Below are 21,757 nucleotides of genomic sequence, written 5' to 3' on the forward strand. Positions count from 1 at the left end.
CAGATGGGATGTGCCTGGCAACATGCTAATCACTTTACATCAATTACCTCTTATTTTTCACAAAAACAATCATGTCTCAGTATGGGTTCTGATTGCAGCCATACAGATGAGGAAACAGGGGTTCAGATGAGTTAAATGCTTTGTGCAAGGTCACTCAGCTACTAACATTCCAGAGCAAAGCTATCCAGCAAGAAAGGTCTGAGCCTGTCGGCAGAGGGATGAAGAAACAGGCCAGGTCTGTCCAGACTTAACCTCACTTGCTGTTAACAGAACAAAAGAACCTTTAAAAGATGCTGAGAAGCAGGCTGCCTTCCGAGGAGTCCCAGGAGGCTTCAGCGGAAAGGGAAAACTTCCTTGTACTGAGATAACTTTGAAACCCTCATTTTTTTGGCCAGTTTTGTTTTGTTTTTTTCTCTTTTCTTCTTTGAAATTCCAGGCCCGATTAGATCATGCTCTGGACTCGAGTCAGCCAAGGGCCGTGCTTTAAATCACTGTGATACTGATGACCTTACAAGAACATCTTAAAAGGATAAATCTATTTGTTTTACATTGAGATAATGGAAAATAAAGCAACCTCTGCCCTCTCCAGGAGACCTTGCTTGCCAAGTTGGTTTTTATAACATACTTTTACAGTTGATTTATCTGCTCTGAAAAATGAGATTTAAAAACTAAAAAATAAAGAAGCCCTCAGGGGTGCTTGTGCTAAAACCAGTGGTGAAAGCCAAGAACATCATCGTAGACCCTGTTACCAGAATCGGCAGGTTGATGTGTTTCCATACATGGGAACAAAGGCCTCAAATTCCACTAAGTCTGGAGAGACTTTCAGGGGCTGTATTTTCAGGCCTGTGTCAGGAAATGAATGATGTAGAAGGCACTTGTGTGGCTGCTGTTTGGCCTCCACCACCAACACCAAATCCCACGAGCATTTATGGCCCTCGCCCCCAGACTTCGAGGTCCGCTGGTTGGATATTAGGAATTTGTGCCCCGAAGGTGGATAAGCCCATTTTAACAGAATTATCTGGCTGGGATGATTTTCTAGAGGATGCTGATGGGGATGGCATGGGGAATAATCAAAGTGATGACAGAAGAACAAGTCGTTTCTGCTTTGCCTTTTGTAGCAGTTATTTCTAGACCAAACCAACTTTTTCGTAAATTTCAGAAGCATGGAAAGTTGAGATTGTCATTGGACTACACAAGGGGGCGCCTGCCAGCAGGTGGAGGTCATTGGGCACCATCTTGGAAACTGGCTACCACTTAAGACTGGCTACTGTATAAGCCTTAAGGACAAAAGCCTTTGACATGGTCCACAGGGACCAGCTTGCCTCACCAGCCTCCACTCCTTGATGCTCTCTGGGCTCCATTTCACACTGGTCTTTTTTCAGTTCCTTGCATGTAACATGTTCCATCCCAGTCTGCCTTTGCAAGTGTGGATCCCTCACCTGGAATGTTAATGTATTACTCTGTGTTATCACTACCTCTTCATCCTTTAAAGCTCAGCTCCACCAACACAACCCCCAGGAAGCCGTCCCTGATCCCCTAGACTAGGTCTGATCTTCTGGTCCTGTGCACTATATTGCTAATAACTGAGTCATCGATTAATTGATTAATCATTAATTAATACTTACAGGAATGTATGGTCTGACTTGTGCTCTCTGGGTCACCAGCAGGGAGCACAGATCATAAAGTCAGACCCAGATTCCAGGTTTCTTCACTCAGAATGCTGGGTTCATACTCTTCATAACCACTTTTTAATCCCTATTCCTAGGGGGAGAAAAATGACCATTATTGTACCTTGTCCTTTTACAAGGCTCTTTTCATTAGTTCTAAAAATAGAATCATGCTGATTTTCCAGACTAAACATCTAGCCTATATTTTTGCTTCCAGGCCCCCTACATTAACCACAAGAAAGCACTTTCACTAAAGTGCGTTATTTTATTACCTTATCAATTTGATTCCTATTTGTCAGGAAGTATAGAGTTTTAAAAGTTACCAGCAACACTGTTTGTTACAGGTTTTCTTTGGAGATCAAGCCCTGCTGCTAGAATCCATTGCAGGGAAGAGTTGGAGAAAAGAATTCTCTGTTTTTCCGAGTACGGTGGTTTGGCATACTGGATGAGCCGCTTGGAGCAGAGCTCTTAGTCCTCTGCTTTTTCTTCACTCAACTCACACACACACACATACACACACACTCACTCCTTTGATTTATTTGCTAGGATGATGTAAACGGAAATTACAGAATCATATATGTGTGTGTGTGTGTGCACGCGCGTGCTGGTGGGGGAAGTAGGGATGTCTGAGCTGAGCCTAAAATGGAATTCAAATACGTCTGTAGAAGTGGTGGGAGGACCACTTGGAGGTGATTTTCAGGAAGGCTTTCCCACCCCTCACTGGGAAGGAAGGGGGATGAAGTCAGACATGGCCTGTGTCTTACTCCTGTGGAAAGGAGGCTCCTAAGGGAAAGAAAGAGGAACTGTTTGTATTATACAACAGACTCCATGACCCTCGAGGGCACAAGCAGGGCCTTTTGGAGGTCTGGGTGGCCCTGTGTGACTCTGAGTGGGGAGGGGGGTCATAGCCTCACTTAGGAGTGGACTGAACTTGGAAGCCCAGCAGCTTGGGAGTAGTGGCAGGTAGCACCTTTGTGTGGACATTGGCATTGAACTAGCGTCAGCAGCGTTCAGAGGCCACATGGTGAGCTCTCAGGGGGCTCTAGATGCAGGTGGCATAGGTGGGGAAGAGAAGAACCCAGTGGCTGCAACTGGATGTGTTGTGTCTGCGGTAGCTGACTGATTTGTGATCGCCAGGGAGACACCCCCAGGGGACACCAGGACACAAGAGGCTGAGATCTCATGGGGGCTGATGAGCTCTAAGATCTTATGGAAGAAAGAGCCAGTGATGTGTGGGAATGGCTGTAACAGTGAGCTTTATCTAGCCATCCACCAGAGAGGCTGAGAAACCCTGATTTGTATAGAATAAACCACTGAAGTTAGAGGCTAAGAGAGACCTTAGGTCATATACTCCAACCCTTCACTTTACTGAGGAGGAAGCAGAACCCAGAGAGAAAGGCAAGCTTTCCAAGGGCAGACAGTTAAGATGGATATCTGAGTTCTAGCCTTGCTGTCTCTTGGTACCTAAAGGAGTTTGGAGGAACTAGGTAGATCACTGATAGTTTCCTAAGACCACTGAGACTTGGGGGTGGACTGATGCTAAGAGACAAGCAGGCCTTAGACTGGGTGACTCCATGTCGTGTGGATGGAGGGACAGAAGAGAGCCAGCATGCCCAAAATATCTCCCCTGATGGCACACCCTGGACTCAGAAATGCCCTCCTTCAAGGTCATTCCTTTGGTTTGAAGGCTTGTGCTTAGCAAAGATGCTTTATTGGGAGATTTGGACCCCACGGGTAAGCATGGAAGGAGATGGAAAAGGAACAGCAGAGATGGCAGGCCTGGGTGAGGCCTGGGAGGGGAGGTCCATGGAGATGCAAGAGAGGTGAGCAGATGCTAAAATGGGGAATGGGTGGAAACGAAGGACCGTGACAAAAAATGGGCCACTTCTCACTTTAACTGGGCCCTGAGCCCATTTCCCATGCTCCCTCCAGGCAAGTTTCAAGTGGTCCACTGTGCATCCGTCATGTGCTGGAAAAATCCCCTTTGCCCTGCTGAAGTGCTGTCCTAGCCTGACCTCATGCTTAGGTTCTTGAGCCTTGCTTCACTGAAAATAGAGAGGGAGAGGAGAGAAGAGAGGAAAACAAAAGAAAAGAGGGAGTAGAGAATGAGAGCAGAGAGAGGTGGAGAGCAGAGGAGGGAGAGATGTACTGAGACACACAGAGAAAGAGCAGACATGGGCCATAAATTGCTTCCAGGGTGTAAGGAATGACAGACACCCACTTTCAAGACCTTCTGGGGCCACTGTTTAAAAGCATCCAGCCATCTGGCCACAGGTGGGCCTCTCACCTGACTCCCATTAGAGCTCCTTGCCTCTGGAAACTGGCATGATTTATGGGTCCCTCTGGACTCATGGCCAGACAGCTACCCCTCACCCATCACATCCTCCCTGACCCCGAATTGCCCTTCTTCTTGCACGTGGTGCAGCAGGTGGATTTGAATTTCTAATGACTGCAGACACCTGTGTTTCCCTGAGGCTCTTGCTGTGGTGATGGAGAACAGATCCAGGCTGGACCCAGGAGGGAGAGCTCAGTGGAGGAAATATGAGAGACAGACTTGATGGAGGCATGACAGGTCACCGAAAGTGTATACCCTGTTAGATTTCATTAACTGTCTGCACTTCCCTGCTGCATTCCACTGGTCACCTGCCCAGAAGCACAATTGGAAACACAAATCTTAAAGGAGATCAATTTTCCAATGACATATGATAGGAAAAAAAGGGGTCTGGAGCCAAATCACAGATAAGCGGGCCCAATCCACCAGAGGGACATCATGAGGATCCTGGTGTCAGTGCAGCTCTGGTCCAGCCTGACTTATGGCTGGGAGCCCCACTGTGAAGGAGAAGGGGGTAAAGCAGGTTTGCAGAGCCCAAGAGAGGCATGTGCCGACTTGGATTAATGGGGGGCCCCTGCCAGATCCCTCCCACCCTCTAAGTCCTTTGGAGAATAGCATGCTTTCCCTGATGACAGTTCTGTTGCAGTTCATAGAAACTCAAGACTGAAAGTTTAAGGCCCATGGTCAAGCCAGCAGTGCAGAGGGAACAGAAGACTTTGTTGCGAGTCCTAAATCCCTCCAGATGCAGCACAATTTGCTCATCTCCAAGTTGCTTAGCAGAGAGTAACCCCTTCATTCCCAGGGAACATGGTTTGAAAACCCTCTCAGTCAAGTCAAGCTCAGTCCTTGGTGCCAGCTTTCATGGGTCAGCAGTTCCCTGCTGCTGTTGCTGCTTCAGGGGAAGTAGTCCCTGCTAAAACCTTCATGACTCTCCTTTAGAGCCTGCTGGAAGAACTTTTCCTCTATCAATAGTCTAGCCTGTGACCTTAGAGGAGGTAATCTCAGGTCCCTGTCCCAGTCCTACTGGATCCGAATAGTGCCATGTCAGGGGCTCAGTATTGGGCCTGGTTGCCTGCAAGTCGGATATTCAGAGGTGGCAGTAGTTGGATTGGCTTTGGTAAGCAGCAGTCCAGGCTGTTGTATTGTGTAACCTCTATCTCTACTACTTTGAACACTCATGTGCCCATCATGTCAGGTGATGACACATACTGGCTAACGTCATTTTTGTCTACTTGGCTATTCAATGCCTTTCCCATGGTAGATGCATTCTTTCTACCGTGATCACATTTTCTAGTCATCTTTGGTGCTCACTCCCATATGCATATGCCTATCCACATGCCTCCAATCATTCAGTCCTTTTCATTTCAGGCTCCTGATCAGCCAGCGAGGCCATTTGCTACTGTCCATGAGACTTGATATATTCTCACTTCTGGCCACTTTTTCTTCCACACAGAGCAGAGGACTAGGTGCACCACTCAAAGCTCCACCCACTGGAAAGATTTTCCCTCAGCTCTGTCATTCGAGTCCACTCCATGTTGCCTGGAAGACACCCACCATTCATTTTCAGCTTGTACTCACATTCCAAGATGTCCCATCTGTAAACCAACCATGAGATTTTTCTCCTTCAGCTAGTTGTTTGGGGAACCTTCCTAACCATCTGGCCACAGGTACAAGCTGAGAGAGTGGTACTGGGTAGTCATGGCAGGTAGCATGGGAGTTTGGGGTTCACACCCGTGAACCTTTATTGTGCCATCTGGTCCTGCTTGGGATCCATTTGGGGTGTACCATTTCCATCTTAGAATGGCCTGCTATGGGCCTGTGTGATTTCATGACTTGGAGGGTCTGGTAGAACTCAGCTCATGATAACTTGACATTCCAGGGTCAAATGTCCCATGTCCACCAGGGCCCAGAAATACTCTAGGATATGTTCCTCAAAAACCGCATGCTGCAACTGACATGGCCTTCATCCAGACCCCAGAGCCTATGTTGTAATTCTCCCACTGGGTTTGTTATAAGATCCTTACTGTATCTTTTCCCACCACTGACACTTCTGATACCAGATTGTCTGCCAGATCATATCCTCCAAGTAGCAGAGCTACTTGTACCATAGGCCTGAACTGACTACAGATTCCTTTCTTGCTCCAGGCCCACACAAATTTGGCTACCTTTCAGATTTCCCAGTATATGCACTGGAGTAGTATTGTAAGATGTGGGTTGTGCAGCCTCCAGAACCCAACCCAAAAGGGAATGACAGACATTATACCTCATTCTAAGGGATAAAAAATGCAGTAATTTGTCTTTTACTTTGGATAGTATTTCTCAGCATGATCTTTGGACCCCTGAAAACTTGACCAATGTGCCATGCCCCTCCATATTCCTAGGGTTTATCTCCCACCATCTGAAGTGAGCTGTTTCACCAAGGCCCCCAGCGTGCTAGGCAGCTCTTACTCTCCCTGCTCTGTCATTGATAGAATGGGTCAATGTGGTATTCTGAAGGATGTGCAGATGGTCCAGATTTCTTCTGACTATATTGTGATGGCAGAAGAATTAACATAGACCTAGGACAATACTGTAAATACATATTATTGTCCATTCGTATGAATGTAAATTGTTCCTGATTCTTTTCTCTGATTGGGATAGAAAAGAACTCATTGGCTGCATACCATTTGCCCAAGTCCATAATAATCTGCTCTGGCAAAGGTGTCATGAATGGCAAGACAGCCACTATTGGAACTACTTCTCAGCTGAGTATGTGATAGTTGACAGTCATTCTAGAGTATCCATCTGGTTTCTGCAGGGACCTGACTGGTGAATTAAATTGAGATGTGGAGATATGAAGAAGACCGCCATGACTGCATCAGTAAGATCCTTACGGGTGGCACTAACCTCCAACTTCCCCAGGAATGTGATATTGTTTTTGATTCACTATTTGGGGGAACTGAAGTTTCAGAGGGGAAGGCAATTTCAGAGGCTTTTACTCAGTCTTTCCATTATGATAAACCAAGGATCTCATGTAAGAATTTAAGAGTTGAGTATATCAATCTCAATTATATATTTGGAGACCAGAAAAATCATCACTGGATGGGTGATCCATGGACCCACTGAACCCACTGTAAGTTGGCCTTTGGCCAAAACTCAATATATTAACTTGCTGTCATATGCCTCAAACAGGTGGCCATTATGACATTTCAGGTCTCCAGATATTGATGCCATCTCAGACTCTGTGTCCAATAACCCTCAAAATGTATGGGTATTTCTCTTTCCCCAATCATCTGAGTAAGTGGTTGTAGGTATTTTAAGGGGAATATTAAGGGAATAATTAGTATATACTTGCCATGGTGTTGCTGTGTACTTCCTTATGGGGACCCATCCACCTCTGTAGCCAATAGAGTCTGAGTATGAAAACTGGCGTAGGTCCAGGAATTGAGCAAAATTCATAACTTCTGTTGAGGTGACCACCTTCAGCCTCCTGCTCATTCATTCTTGCCTATTTTGATTGTATATATTAAACAGCACCCTCTTTGTCTGCCCGTGTCTTTTGTCCCTAGGGGATCCCATGTTCTACTAACCATATCCACAACTCCTTGTGGGTCAAGCCCCCTTGGCTGCCCCTCCAGTCTTGTAGGTTGTGATGGTAATTGTGGGGCCCTCTCATTTCTGGTGATTAATATCCATCATCTGGACTCTTTTGCTTTGAGGCCTTATCATTCCCACTGCTATTAGTAAGCCAAGTTCTGTGACATATTTCCTATAGTCAATCCTAGCCTGTAGAGGAAAGCCACCACTTAATGTCTTAGTGATGCTAGAATTCATCCCATCAGCATGTTCTTGATGGCTTTCATGAATAGCACGTTCTCTAGGTCCTTCCATGGAACAAAATTTCTGATGGCTCTTCTGTCTTCATGTAATATATCCAATTCAGCATGCCTAGTTCCCTGAGCCATTTAATCCCACTAGTTTCCATGGTACCTTAGGCATTACCACTTGGTCAGTATGGGCTATTTTTTTTTTTTTTTTTTTTTTTTGGTTTATTTCGGCTGTGCCAGGTCTTAGTTGTGGCACACGGGATCTTCACTGTGGCTTGCGGGATCTTATTTTTTTTTAGTTGCAGCATGCGGACTTCTTAGTTGTGGCATGTGGACTCTTAGTTGTGGCATGCATGCAGGATCTAGTTCCCCAGCCAGGGATCGAACCTGGGCCCCCTGCATTTGGAGCTTGGAGTGTTACCCACTGGACTGCCAGGGAAGTCCCAGAATGGGCTGGTTTTTTCTCTATGTTTTTAAGAGTTACCTACTAGCAAATTTGCCCATACCCTAGGGTTCTTGCCAAGGCGTTAAATCCATGTTCCTGAAGAGTACTCCAAAGTAAATGAACTTTTGCTTGTCCATTCTTATGTCCTGTACTCCTTAATCAAGCACCCTCAAAATCCAAGCCCATGGGTACTCCCCTGGCTCATGCTGATATGTGCTACCTAATTCTTGCAGCTCCATTGGGATTTGTGTCTTTCCTTATGTTCTAAACTGGGAATATGCTGGAATTTAACCCTATTTTCTGGCCTAGCAGCCAGGACAGGTCTGGGAGAAAGTCCCGAGGAGGACACCTGTTTTCTTGCAATGGGGAGGCCCATGTTGTATCTTCGCACAGGAAGGAGTTCTAGCTCTTAATAGGGACAGATGAGCCATCTCTGAAGGCTCAGAGGATTCAGGGAAGTCAATGGAACCATAATCTTTGGGGACATCCATCCAGATGACTCAATCTCATGTTCAGGAGTTCAGATTTTCCCAGGCAGGGCACTGATCTTTGCATAGTAGAGTGGCCGTGACAAAGCATTCCATTCTCTTTGAACCCTGGTGACTATAAATATCAGAACCTGAGTGCTTCTCAGTCCACTCTTCTACTGCAGGAACTACCAAAGAGGACCACTGGCTTTCACACTTAGTATTTACATTTGTTAATTGCCCTTAGTTTCTCATTATCCCTCTGTAGGCATCAAATCAACTCAGTTAGTAACCAGCTGTTTCTACTGTCCTTAAATGTGTTCTTCCATAAGTGCAAAAACCTGAATCTTCATACCAGCCCAGGTATTCCCCTCCACCAGGAGGTCCTTCCAAGTAATCACCTGTGAAATTTTTAGCAACTGGGTTGCCACCTTGTGCCAGGATTATCTATACCTCAGATACCATTTGGGATGGGGCCTTCCTTGCCAGCTGTGTGGCAAGTGATCTAGAACTCAAACTCCCTCTTATCACCTCTTGTTTTTGATTATTCCCAGTATCAGTTGTGTTGGTTGGTCGCTTTAAGAAGCAGACACCAAGCTAAGTTAGAAGTGCAAGACAGAATTCTAGGTTGTAGAGCCTGTGAAAAATAAAGGGGAGAGAGGCAAGAGTAGGCAGCGAGAGCCTTCAAACTGCTGTGCAGGTCTGACATGGTGAAAAGCCAGGGGAAACACAGGAGGATGGGGTAGGAGACCCTCAGACTGGTACAGCATTCAGGATTTCTTGGTCAGCGTGGTAGGGAACTCTAGTGCACATATTACCTATAGAGAAGTCCTGCATTGGGTAGAAATGGCCAGGCCCCCATACCCTCACCAACTGGGAATAATGTGGCTTGAGTTCAAATGCTGCAATTAGGTCATTTCTGGGTAGGCTTCAGAGGGTCCACGCATATCCTGAAATTGTAAGCAAAAATCAATATGTGTATATTTTTCTAGAATCCATAGCTTTTCACTAAATTTTCAAAGAATTCCCTGATGCCCAGAAGGTAGTGTGACAGTGGTGTGAATTCACTTGGTCATCCCAGCATGTTCTCCTGGCCCCTTTCACGGTCCCTCTTTTCTAAAGAGCTGTGTGCAAGCTACACTGGCCTCCTTTGTGTTCCTCAAGCACTCTAAGCTCATTCCCAACGCAGGGCCTTTGTCTTGGCTGTTCCCTCTGCCTGGGATGCCCTTTCCTCAGATGCATTCAGCTTCTCAGAGAGGCCTGCTCGGATTCTGCAAACTAAAGTACCTTCCTCCATCACTCCTAGCTTACTTCTCTGTTTCATTTCTAGCACAGAGCTCTTCTATCTGATCTTCTCTTTGTTATTTGTTTGTGATATATCTTTGCCCAGTAGGATGTAAACTCCGTGAAAACAAGAGTCATTCTCTCTTGTTCACCATGCTTTCCCCATAGTCTAGAATGTTCTAGACATATAGGAGACACTCAAAACGTTTTCTTTTCTTTTTTTATTGAAGTACAGTTGATTTGCTGTGTTGTGTCCATTTCTGCTGTACAGCAGTGATTCTGCTATACACATATATACATTCTTCTTTATATTCTTTTCCATTATGGTTTATCACAGGATATTGAATATAGTTCCCATTACTATACAGTAGGACCTTGTTGTTTATCCATCCTATACATAAGAGTTTGCATCTGCTAATCCCAAACTCCCAGTCCATCCCTCCCCCCACCCCTTGGCAACCACAAGTCTGTTCTCTGTCTGTGAGTCTTTCTGTTTTGTAGATAAGTTCATTTGTGTCATATTTTAGATTCCACATATAAGTGATATCATGTGGTATGTCTTTCTCTTTCTGACTTACTTCAGGTAGTATGATAATCTCTAGGTCCATCCATGTTGCTGCAAATGGCATTATTTCATTCTTTCAAAATGTTTTCTTAAGGATACATGCTTGTCTTCTCTCTCCATTAAAATATTTTCCAATGTGTCCCCTTCTTACATTTTTTTGTAGCTACTTTATAGAACTATAAATATAGATATAATGATTAATAATCCAGACATGCAGAAACATTCCAGACAATAACAGATCCCTATGCACTAGCCTCAAAGATAGACACATGTTAACGTTTGGCTTCAATTGCTTCAATTTCTCCTTCATTTGTTTTATTTTTTAGCTAAAATTTCATAGCTCATATTTTGTGACACGCTTCCTTTTCAGTGGTAACTCCTGCCTTGAAGGTAGTGTATGTCATTTCTAACTATGTTTTAGTAGTTTAATGATATGTGTTTCTATTCACAAACAACATATGCTGTTTTTTTTTACTGAAGTATAGTTGATTTACAATATTGTGTTAGTTTCAGGTGTATAGCAAAGTGATTTGGTTATGTACATACATAACTGAATATATATATATATGTCCTTTTTTTCAATTTTTTTCCATTATAGGTCATTACAAGATATTAAATATAATTCCCTGTGCTATACAGTAAATCCTTGTTGTTTATCTATTTTATATATGATAATATGTATCTGTTAATCCCATACTCCTAATTTATCCCTTCCCAGCTTCCCCTTTGGTAACCATAAGTTTGTTTCCTATGTCTGGAGTCTGTTTCTGTTTGTAAATAAGTTCATTTGTACTATTTTTTAGATTCCACATGTAAGTGATATCATTTAATATTTGTCTTCCTCTCTCTGACTTATTTTTTTTTTAAATTTATCTATTTATTTTTGTCTGTGTTGGGTCTTTGTTTCTGTGCGAGGGCTTTCTCCAGTTGCGGCGAGCAGGGGCCACTCTTCATCGCGGTGTGCAGGCCTCTCACTGTCACGGCCTCTCCCATTGTGGAGCACAGGCTCCAGACGCACAGGCTTAGTAGTTGTGGCTCGCAGGCTTAGTTGCTCCGCGGCATGTGGGATCTTCCCAGACCAGGGCTTGAACCCGTGTCCCCTGCATTGGCAGGCAGATTCTTAACCACTGCGCCACCAGGGAAGCCCTCTCTGACTTATTTCACTTGGTATAATAATCTCCAGGTCCATCTATGTTGCTGCAAATGGCATTATTTCATTCTGTTTTATGGCTGAGTAATATTCCATTATATCTATGTACCACATCTTCTTTATCCATTCACCTATTGATGGACACTTAGGTTGCTTCCATGTCTTGGCTATTGCAAATAGTGCTGCAATGAACATTGGGACCCATGTATCTTTTCGAATTAGAGTTTTCATCTTTTGTGGATATATGCCCAGGAATGGGATTGCTGGATCATATGGTAGCTCTATTTTTAGTTTTTTAAGGAACCTCCATAAAGTTTTCCATAGTGGCTGCACCAATTTACATTCCCACCGACAGTGCAAGACAGTTCCCTTTTCTCCACACCCTCTCCAGCATTTATTGTTTGTAGATGTTTTTATGATGGCCATTCTGACAGGTATGAGGTGATACCTTGTAGTTTTAATTTGCATTTCTCTAATAATTAGCGATGTTGAGCATCTTTTCATGTGGCTCTTGGCCATCTGTACAACACTTGCTATTTTTATATGTCCCAAGATTTTATATAAATGTGTGCACACTGTATGTATCTGTTGGTAATTTGGACCTATTTAAGTATTTAACACTGTTGTTGAGCCACAGAATTAACTCTGGAGCTGTCCTACCTGTGGACTTATTGTTATACATGATAATACAGTTCCTTATTGTTTGAGCCACATGAAGTGGGTTTGTTGTTATGCACAACTGAAAGCTTCTTCCCTGTGATAGGCTCATTGTATTAACATTTCTCACTGTTGAGTCCTTAAGCTGTGGCTGCCCAGAAGTTTTCATTTGGCTGCAGGTTTACCAAGTGTATAGACAGTTTTGGTTTCTCCTCTACCCCAGGTTGCCCAATTCAGAAATCTTTTGTAGTAGTAATTTATTGCCATGTAACAAATTTAGCAGTGCAAAACAACACAATTTATTATCTTGCCTAGTTTCTGAGGGTCAGGGATCTGGGAGCAGCTTAGATGGGTGGCTCTGGCTAAGGGGACTCCTGTGAGGTCGCAGACAAGTTGCTGGCTAGGGCTGCAGCCATCGGAAGGGCTGGAGAATTGGCTCCCAAGATCCTTCATGGGGCTGTTGTCAGGAAGCTTCAGTTCCTTTCTGTGTGAGACTCTCCATAGTTGATTTCTCCCAGAGTGAATGATCTGAGAGAGAGAGTCCTACACAGCACACCACCATGCACCCACCCACATCTACACGGTTATCAACTGGGAGTGGTCTTTGCTCCCTCACTTTTCTCCTCAATATACACCATAATCACTGATCCCATCCTTTTTACCTCCTTGGTGCCTCTCAGATCAAGCCACTTCTCTCCATCCTGTTGCATACTGGATGTAAGTGTAGAGAGCTGAGCCTGGGGCACAAGTCTTATCCAGTCACTGGCCCTCAAGTTGTTTTCAATGACCCTGTCATAATCAAGTTCATGGTTTTGAAGGCCTGCCTGCACCTCTAGCCTCTTTATTACCCAGTCTTCCTCATCTCTTGTCCTCTACTCTCCCTTCCCTCTGTGTTTATTTAGGTCTGAAGCTCAGTGTCACCTTCTCAGGGAAACTTTTCTGACCTTCAGAGCAGACTGGATCCCCTGGTTACATGCTTTTGGAATGTTCCATCTTCACTTATGCTGCTCATCACATTTGCCCAATGTCTCATTGCTATCTGGTCTGCAAATCTGCAAGGTGAGAGACCACACAGGTTTTGTTCACGGCTGTACTCCAAGGACCTGAGATGATGTCTGGCACATAGCAGACATGCAGTACATTGCGTTGAATAAGTGAATGGATGATTTTTACTTGGTATTTATGCTTTCTCCTTTCCTTCCTTCCATGGAAGGAAACAGGTTACTTTATATGCAAATCCTATTTATCCCAATGAACAATGTGGCAAGATTGAACCAGACGTTCAAAACAAGGACCTTTCAGGGGACTTTGTGGGTCCTGTGTGACAAAGACTTGCTCCTTAACCAAGCTGTAGTCAGTCTTGTGTAAGCCTTTTCTTGGCTAGGCCCCTCCTTGAGCCTTGTCCTCAAGAGAAAGAATCCTGCTAAGTCAGTTTAGTGAGAATCTCCCATCACTGATATCTGATCACCCTTGATATCTGATTCAGTTCCTCATCCCCCACCATCTCCTTGTTGATATCTGATCACGCTGACCTGCCTTCAGCAAGAATCCTGTTAAATCAGATTAGCCAGTATCCCCCCTTATTCCTAATGTTCCCTCTTAGTAGTTTTCCATCCACTGACCCCCCACCCTGCTCCTTGGTGATAAATCCTCATTTTTCCTTGTTTTATTCAGAGTTGAGCCCAATCTCCCCTGCTTCCTGCAGACACCCATTGCCGCAGTCCCTTGAATAAAGTCTTCCTTACAGTCTTTAACAAACATCAGAATAATTTTTTCTTCAGCACTTGGACTGGGTCTACTCAGGACAGGCCTCTCGATTTGTCTTTGAACAAATGCACACTCTACCCCTAGACTTCCAACTGGAAGCATAAATATACAAGACAATATATTCTTCACACATGCATTGGCTTCAAATCAATATAGGAACATAACCTAACATATCACCAGACCTGTGGAAAATGGTACCTACTTAGTTTCATTTTGAAATGAAACTCTAAGAGTAGATGTTCATACATAGTTATAACAACAGTCAACCTTGATTGAGCTACCATTATGTATGCCAGCCTCGTTTTAATCTCACCAGAATTATAAGGTAGCTATTACCTCCCTTTTATAGATGAGGAAACTGAGACTCAGAGGGGCCAATGAACTTACCCAAGTTCATACAGCTGGTAGGTCGTAGAGCCTTGATCCACCCTGGGCCCTCTTGCCTTTTTTATGCCACTGTACCCTGCTGCCTTTCCTTGGAGTTATTCCATGTTTTGGTCCCTTCCTCATCCTAAATGGTTCAAATGCATGTAACTGTTGCGTTAGCCACATGGATCGGGGTCACAATTTCTGCCAGTGTTCTTTGTAAAGCTTTGCAGTTCTGTGGCATAGCAGACATTTTGCTTTAAATTGAAGTTTATAAATACACATATGAAAGTCAAGAATAGGTTTCCCCAAGTGATTCAGGAACACATTGACTATGAAGGAGGGAAACGTGCCCACTTTCAGCCATTTCCACGAAGAATGACATAGAGCAAGAAGAATGTGGTTAAAGAAAGAACGACAGACTCACCTACCCCTTTGCCTGGTTCCCAATGGAAAGGGAGTGGAGCTGTGCCAGCCCTGGAGGTGGCACATTGCTGCTTGTTGTGTAGGTGAACAGCCAGGATTCATTAGGGCTGGAGACTTCCATGGTGCGGCCAGTTAGAGCAGGCTCTGGTGGAAGGACCCTTTGTCTTTTCCACAGACCTACCCTTCTCCATCTCTGGCCTTGGTTGACTTGAACTTTGTGTTTCGTACGCTGACGAAAACCATGAAAACTTACCGACCGCACTACTGACCAGTGCTCTGGGATGCCTCTCTCAGGCTTGCAGACCTGTACCACCCCAGCTCTTTCCTCTGGCTTGCCCTCTGTATAGTTGCTGCTCAGGTGCTGATCTGAAAAAGTTATAGTTTGGAGATTGGGGAGCTGTTGGCTTTCACAAGACAGCCTTCTCTGTGGTTTCTTTCTTTGTATTCACATGCAATCAGCCTCCCCGGGCACTGAAAAAGGTTCAGGTTTTTTAGAGTGCCTCATCCTTTCATGTGACAATTAGAGGGGATTGTGACTTGTAATTAAATGGGTGACCCTACTCCATCTACTACAGCCAATTGTTGATTTCTGAGTGTTGATTATAAGTAGATAATTCTTAATTCCAGGTATTGTTCCCTACTTCCCAGCATGGCACTTTGCCTCTTTCACCCATAGCCTTTCTAATGATTTATTCCTCCCAGAAGTGGGTGTAGAAAGTGAGGGCAGGAGGGGGAGAGAATCATAATAAAAATAGCTAATGTTTCCTGAGTACTTAGTATATTTTAGGCACTGTTCTGAGCTCTTTACTCCAACCCTATGGGGGCAGGTACCTTTATTCTCTCTACTTAACAGGTGAGAAAACTACAGCCATCATAGGTGAAATAACCTGCCCAGGTGTACATATGTAGTAAGTGGTCCAGTTGGATTCAACACTAGGCAGTATGATCCAGAGCAAGAGCTCTTAAGGCAGAAATAGCAAAAAAGGGAGAGGGTCCTACAAATACCCATTGTACAGCTTATAGCCTAGATTCAACAATTGTCTGTCCCAAACCACTTTCCCCAAACCCAACAGATACCTGGTGAATTTTTCAGTGTTAACTTATGATGATCAGTGATTCTTAAAAAGTTGGAACTTTGCAGATCCCTTTGAGATTTTGAAGAAGGCCATGGCTCCCTCTTACTCCAAAACCTGCGTGCAAAATTTTGCATATCATTTCCAGAGGTTCCAAGGCCATGTGAAACTCTCCTCGCAGTAGACCCCATGGAACCTGGGTCAAGAATCCTGACTTAGAATGATACTAAACTCTATCAATATGAAAAACTGATTTGACCATAATGGGAAGAAAGGAAGCTAAATTTGGGTAGGAAAATGGAAATTTGTGTAGAGTCGTATGACCTCAGACAAATTACTGACCTTTTTTGTATCATAGTCACAGCTTCCCTCTTCCTCTACCAGCCCATGTTTATTGTCAAGTTCAACAAGGTAATATGTGATCACTGCTTTCAGTTCCCCAGAAGAATGTGTCCCGCTCCTTTCTGAGAATTCCTTTCCAGGTTCCATAGCCCTAGGAAGTTTGCAAACCCAAATTAGTGACAACAACTAGTAGGGCCCAATTACTCCTGTGGGCATTCCAACGATAGACGTGAGGGCCTGTTTCCAGCCCCCTAAGCCTGGAGAAGCAAAAACCTGGCACCAGGGACTTCCTTAGGGGGCTGCCAGTCATGTTCATCACCTGGGGCTCCACCCTAGTGGGGTAAATTACTGTAGGGAGCGGCTGCTGGGTATGACTCAGGGAGGGTGTGTTTGTGTGTGTAGGTGAGAGGAGACAAGGGAAGAAGGAAGTAGCATTGTCAGCTGATGGGAGAAACAGATTTCTGATGGGCTCTAATACCTACAGTTTTTTGTTTTTTTTTTCCCCCCGTACACGGGCCTCTCACTGCTGTGGTCTCTCCTGTTGCGGAGCACAGGCTCCGGACGCGCAGGCTCAGCGGCCACGGCTCACGGGCCCAGCCACTCCGCGGCATGTGGGATCCTCCCGGACCGGGGCACGAACCCGTGTCCCCTGCATCGGCAGGCGGACTCTCAACCACTGAGCCATCAGGGAAGCCCACCTACAGTTATTTGGAAACTAAGTCACCACCTCCCCTCTCCCATCACCAAAGGACTAGAGCTGGTTGACCAGCAACAAAGTAAACCTCTCCTCTTCTAACTTCTTCCCTCCACCCCCTAGGTGTGCTGCCCTTTGGCATTTTCCCCCCTTTTAAGGTTACTTTTGGTGCTTGTTTTAAACAAATTTCACCTGGATAGAGAAGTTGAGGGTGAGGGAGAAGGCCCATACCATGGGATGTCCTTGGGATCAGTCTCAGACTGATAATACAGACAATGATTTATATTTATGGAGCACTGAGAATGAGCTAGACCCTGTGCTAAGGGCTTTATGTATATAATCTCATTAAATTCTCCAAACAGTCTACAAGGTAGATTTGATTATTATTTCCATGTGACAGATGAGAAAATTGAGATTCAGAGAGTTAGTGGTGAATCGAGGATTTGACTGCTGTTCACAATCTTTTGGCTGCAATGGGCCCCAGAAGCAGGGCTGGGATTTAGGAATTTCTCCCTGAGAGCAGCACCTGTGTCAGGGTTCCTGCCCATTTAGTCTGTCCTGAGTCCTGGGATTCTACCTTTGCCAAGTTTCTCCCATAATTTTTCCCTTCAACTTCCACGGCTGGCTCTTTAGTCCAGGCATTACTCCATACCCCCAGCTGTTCTCTCTAGGCGGGCCTTGGCCTCCTCCATCCCTCAGTCTGGGCACCAGGGTGACTTTTCTTCCTGGGACTTGGCTTTGGGCCCAACACGCCCTGCTCCTAAACCGTCAGAGCCCTCCATTAACTGTAGAATAAAATCCAAACACCATGACCACATGCTTTTTTTCTTGCTCTCTGCCATATCCAAGCTATACAGATTGTTTATCCTCTTGAGTTGGGTTTTGTTCTGAGGCGTATATATATAGAGAGATATAGATAGAGAGATAGATAGATCAAGATATATATATATATATATATATAAAACAGTTTTGATATATAGGTAGATTGAGATATATCTATATCTCTATCTATCTATCTATATATGAAAACGATTTAACATTCATTTTTTTTTTTTTTTTTTTTTTTTTGTGGTATGCGGGCCTCTCACTGTTGTGGCCTCTCCCGTTGCGGAGCACAGGCTCCGGACCCACAGGCTCAGCGGCCATGGCTCACGGGCCCAGACGCTCCGCGGCATGTGGGATCTTCCCGGACCGGGGCACGAACCCGTATCCCCTGCATTGGCAGGCAGATTCTCAACCACTGCGCCACCAGGGAAGCCCTAACATTCATTTTAATGGTATACATTGCCATGGATCCTTTGGGGAAAAGGATCAATATAAACTGTAAACATGCAAATACTTATTTCCCAGTGACACTGGACAAACTCAGCCCTTTTTCTTAGAAAGGCCTCCCCACTCCCTCCATGGATTGAGATCCTACCTCTCTCGCGGGTCCCAGATCAAGCTTCCCCAGCTCAGGGAAGCCTCCCAGTGCTCTGGGCCTGAATGATCACTCCTCTCAACGTCGGTTCTTCATCTGAAGGTACAAACTGGGACCAAGCATGGCTTGAAGCCCCAGTGCTTCCCTGAGTTAGACCTGGGTATGAGTCCTACTTTGCCACTTCCAACCAAGTGACCTTGAACAAGTCATGTAATCTCTGAGTCTTCCTTTCTGCATCCATACGGTGTGGACAATGCCATCTACTCTACATGGTGACTATAATGGCTAAATAAAATGCTGTATACACAGCATTTTAAGAAGCAGTATGCCTGGTGGCTAGGACTATGGCTTCTGGACCCAAGATGCTTGGGTTCAAACCCTGGCTCTGCCACTGACTGCCTGACCTTGGATGAGCTGTTGAACTCTCAAGGACTCAGTTTCCCTATCTGTAAGATGGAGATGATAGGTTTATTTATTTTTTAATTAATTAATTTATTTATTTTTGGCTATGCCTCGTGGCAGGTGGGACCCTAGTTCCCCAACCAGGGATCGAACCCGCATCCCCTGCAGTGGAAGTGGGGAGTCTTAGCCACTGGACTGCCAGGGAAGTCCCAGATATGATAGGTTTATTGTGAGGAATAAATGAGTTAATACATGTAAGGTACTTAGATGCCTGGCACAGAGAAATTGATAAAAATGTCAGCTATTATCTTGTAAAGCATCCTCCCTCCTCACTTCAACATGTCTTTTGCTATCTCTGTACCTAGACTGAACGTCCTCAGAACGGAGGCAATATCCTGTACGTTCTTTTATGCCTGAGCCCAATACCCTGCCTAGCAGGTGTGCAGGGGCTTTTATGCTGCTGAACTTACCATAATGGGCGTCATGGGAAGATGAAGAATTTTCCTAGAAGCCTGTAGAGGCAAAGGATAAGATTTCCAAACTGTGATCACCTGGAGCAAATGCTCCAGGTAGGAAGGAGACTTGGGGATACAGGTGGAGGGGGAGGCAGGTTGGCTGCTTTTCTCCTCTCATCACCAGTGCGCCCCCTCCCCCTCGAAGGCAGGCTTTTAATCTAGCAGCCTCAGTGTGCGCGGTGAAGGCAGCCAGTGGACCTCCCATCCCAGGCTCGGGGTGTGGGCGAGGGTGTTGGGGGCAGGTGCTTCAGGCCTCACCTGAGCGGCCCCCAGCCCCGTCTACCTCCGCTCCCATTCAGGGTACTGCGGGCTGCTCCCCTCCCCTCACCGCTCTGAGGGAGCTCAGCCTGACCTCGGCTGGCCTCTGTGCCCCGCAGCTTCCCTTCCAGCCACGGCCTGGGGCCTCTCCGCGTGGCCACACCTCCCGGGCCCCGCAAGGGTTAAGGCAGCCGCGGAGAGGAGAGGTTTGGGCTGACGTCGTTCTGGCTGAAGGTGGTTCCCCTCGGATGAGGATGGGAGAGCCTGGCGAGTTGAAACCCGAGCTCCCGCTCGGCTGGGGCTTGGGGAGGTCCGTGTAAGAGCAGACTGCCCGCCGGCCTCCCTCGGTCCCTCCCCGGCAGTCGCTCCGGGCACCACCGCGGAACGATGGAGCTGGGCTGGTGGCCGCAGCTGGGGCTCACTTTCCTGCAGCTCCTTCTCATCTCCTCCTTGCCAAGAGGTACCGTGGGTAGCATTCAGGACCCCCAGGAGGGGACTTTTCCCTCTTGGGGTTTGGTAGAGGGGCAGGACTGGGGCGTCCCAGGAGATGGTGCTTGTGTGTATGTGGGTGGTGGCTGGGGGGGGGGCTTCTTCTCAGTGATAATCTTGGGGGCTTGGCTGGTGATGCTGGAGTGTCTGTCTTTCGCCCTGAGAATGGGACACTGTTTTCTGCCATCCCAACTTGTGGGACTGAACTGCCTCATGAGGGGTACCAGCTTCAGTTTTATTTGCTGGTTTTTTATTTTAGATTTTTAAAGCACAAAATTACCTCCAGGAATCTACCCAGTGTCAGGTACCCCCCCCCAAGACATGCAAAAGTTAAATTTCCCACTGGAAAAAGCCCCCTCAGAGGTGAGCTGGAAGGAAAGAGGAGCAGGGCTTGCAGCGAGGGTGTCCCTCTGGGGCATCTTGCTTGATGAAATCTTACAACCCTTCAGAACAGATTCCCAGCAAGGGAGATGTACTCACTCAGCATATATACACTTCCTTTTTGATAAGAATGAGAAAGAAGAAAGAAAAGCCGAGGTGAAGAGTGCAAGTCGTTTCTGGGGAAGCAACAGTGTTTGTTTAGAAAGAGCTGTGGCTTCTGTGTTTTTCACATGTCATTTCCTGAGCCACGAAACCCATGTCAAATGGGCTCCTGGGGCAAGTGAGGCTGAAACGAGACACAGAGGTCTTGGGAGCCTCTTGACCCAGCAGAAGCAAAGAGAGGGCAGGCTTGTCCTCTGATTGCTCCCGGGCAAGCAGGGAAGGAGAACTTCTTAGGATCATCTGTCCTATGGCTGGAGAGGCCAGGTGTCAGGAGGTAGGGTGAGACCTCAGGAGATAAGGACCGGTTGAAATGTACACACATGATAAAATAGGGCAGCTTTGCAGAAGAGCAGGGAGGGTGTGAGCTTTTGCTACTCTCCTTCTGCGGGGGTTACCTGTCACCTGTGCTGGTTACCTGTCACCTGTGCTCTACTTGAGAGGTGGATGCTCCATTGCTGCACGTAGCTGGCAAGTGCCTGAGAGTGAGACAGAGTAAGTGGGAGTGGTGAGGGTGTAAAATGCAATCACCTACTGTAGAAGGGGAGCTGGACTATGGAGCATATCCCTTCATGATGAACAAAAAGCCAAGATATAAAAAAAGAAGCACCCATTTTGGTGAATACTTCCCATCTACCCGTAGCCTGCCAGCCCCAGGTGAAATCTTCCTTGGTGATTTACTCTCAAGCTGGAGAGTGTTTCATTTGAATTTTGCCTCACTGGCCTCTGGAACAGCCCAAAGACCATAATGTAGGAGCCCAGGAGGGGGGAGTCTGATCATCCATAAACCCAGACACTTGCCCCAGGGGGTAAGTTGGTGGATTTTTCCTCAGGCTCATTCCTGTTCCACCTCTGCCTTTTGGAGCTGAACTTTCAGGGCATGGTGGCCCGAGCCCAACTCCAGAGGAACCTGGTTCCTTCTGGAGTACCAGGGCTCCGAGGTCTAGTTTGCTCATCCCTGCGTCAGCACGCCCCTGCTACTTTTTTTCTAACGTGGCAGGTAAGATGGCTGAAACCCAGAAAAGTTAAAAACCAAAGCTCAGCTGCCCCTTTTTTCTTGCCCAGGATCCGAAAAACCCATTTTTTTTTTCC

At 45.9% G+C, this 21,757-nt stretch overlaps 1 protein-coding gene across 2 annotated transcripts in view; it reads left to right on the forward strand.

Moving 5' to 3' along the window:
* The window catches only part of PAMR1 (peptidase domain containing associated with muscle regeneration 1), a 170,393-nt gene that overhangs the window by 78,373 nt on the left and 70,263 nt on the right, over nt 1–21,757 (forward strand). The window contains exon 1 of one of the 2 annotated variants that reach the window (XM_059069944.2): nt 19,747–20,096. The exons of the other annotated variant lie outside the window; for it this stretch is intronic. Coding sequence (XP_058925927.1) covers nt 20,024–20,096 — 73 coding nt within the window. The 5' untranslated portion in view covers nt 19,747–20,023. Of the gene's footprint in view, nt 1–19,746; nt 20,097–21,757 lie in introns of those variants that run through there. 2 annotated transcript variants of the gene reach the window in all.

Source organism: Kogia breviceps, chromosome 7 (genome assembly GCF_026419965.1).
Source record: "Kogia breviceps isolate mKogBre1 chromosome 7, mKogBre1 haplotype 1, whole genome shotgun sequence".
Lineage (NCBI taxonomy): Eukaryota > Metazoa > Chordata > Mammalia > Artiodactyla > Physeteridae > Kogia > Kogia breviceps.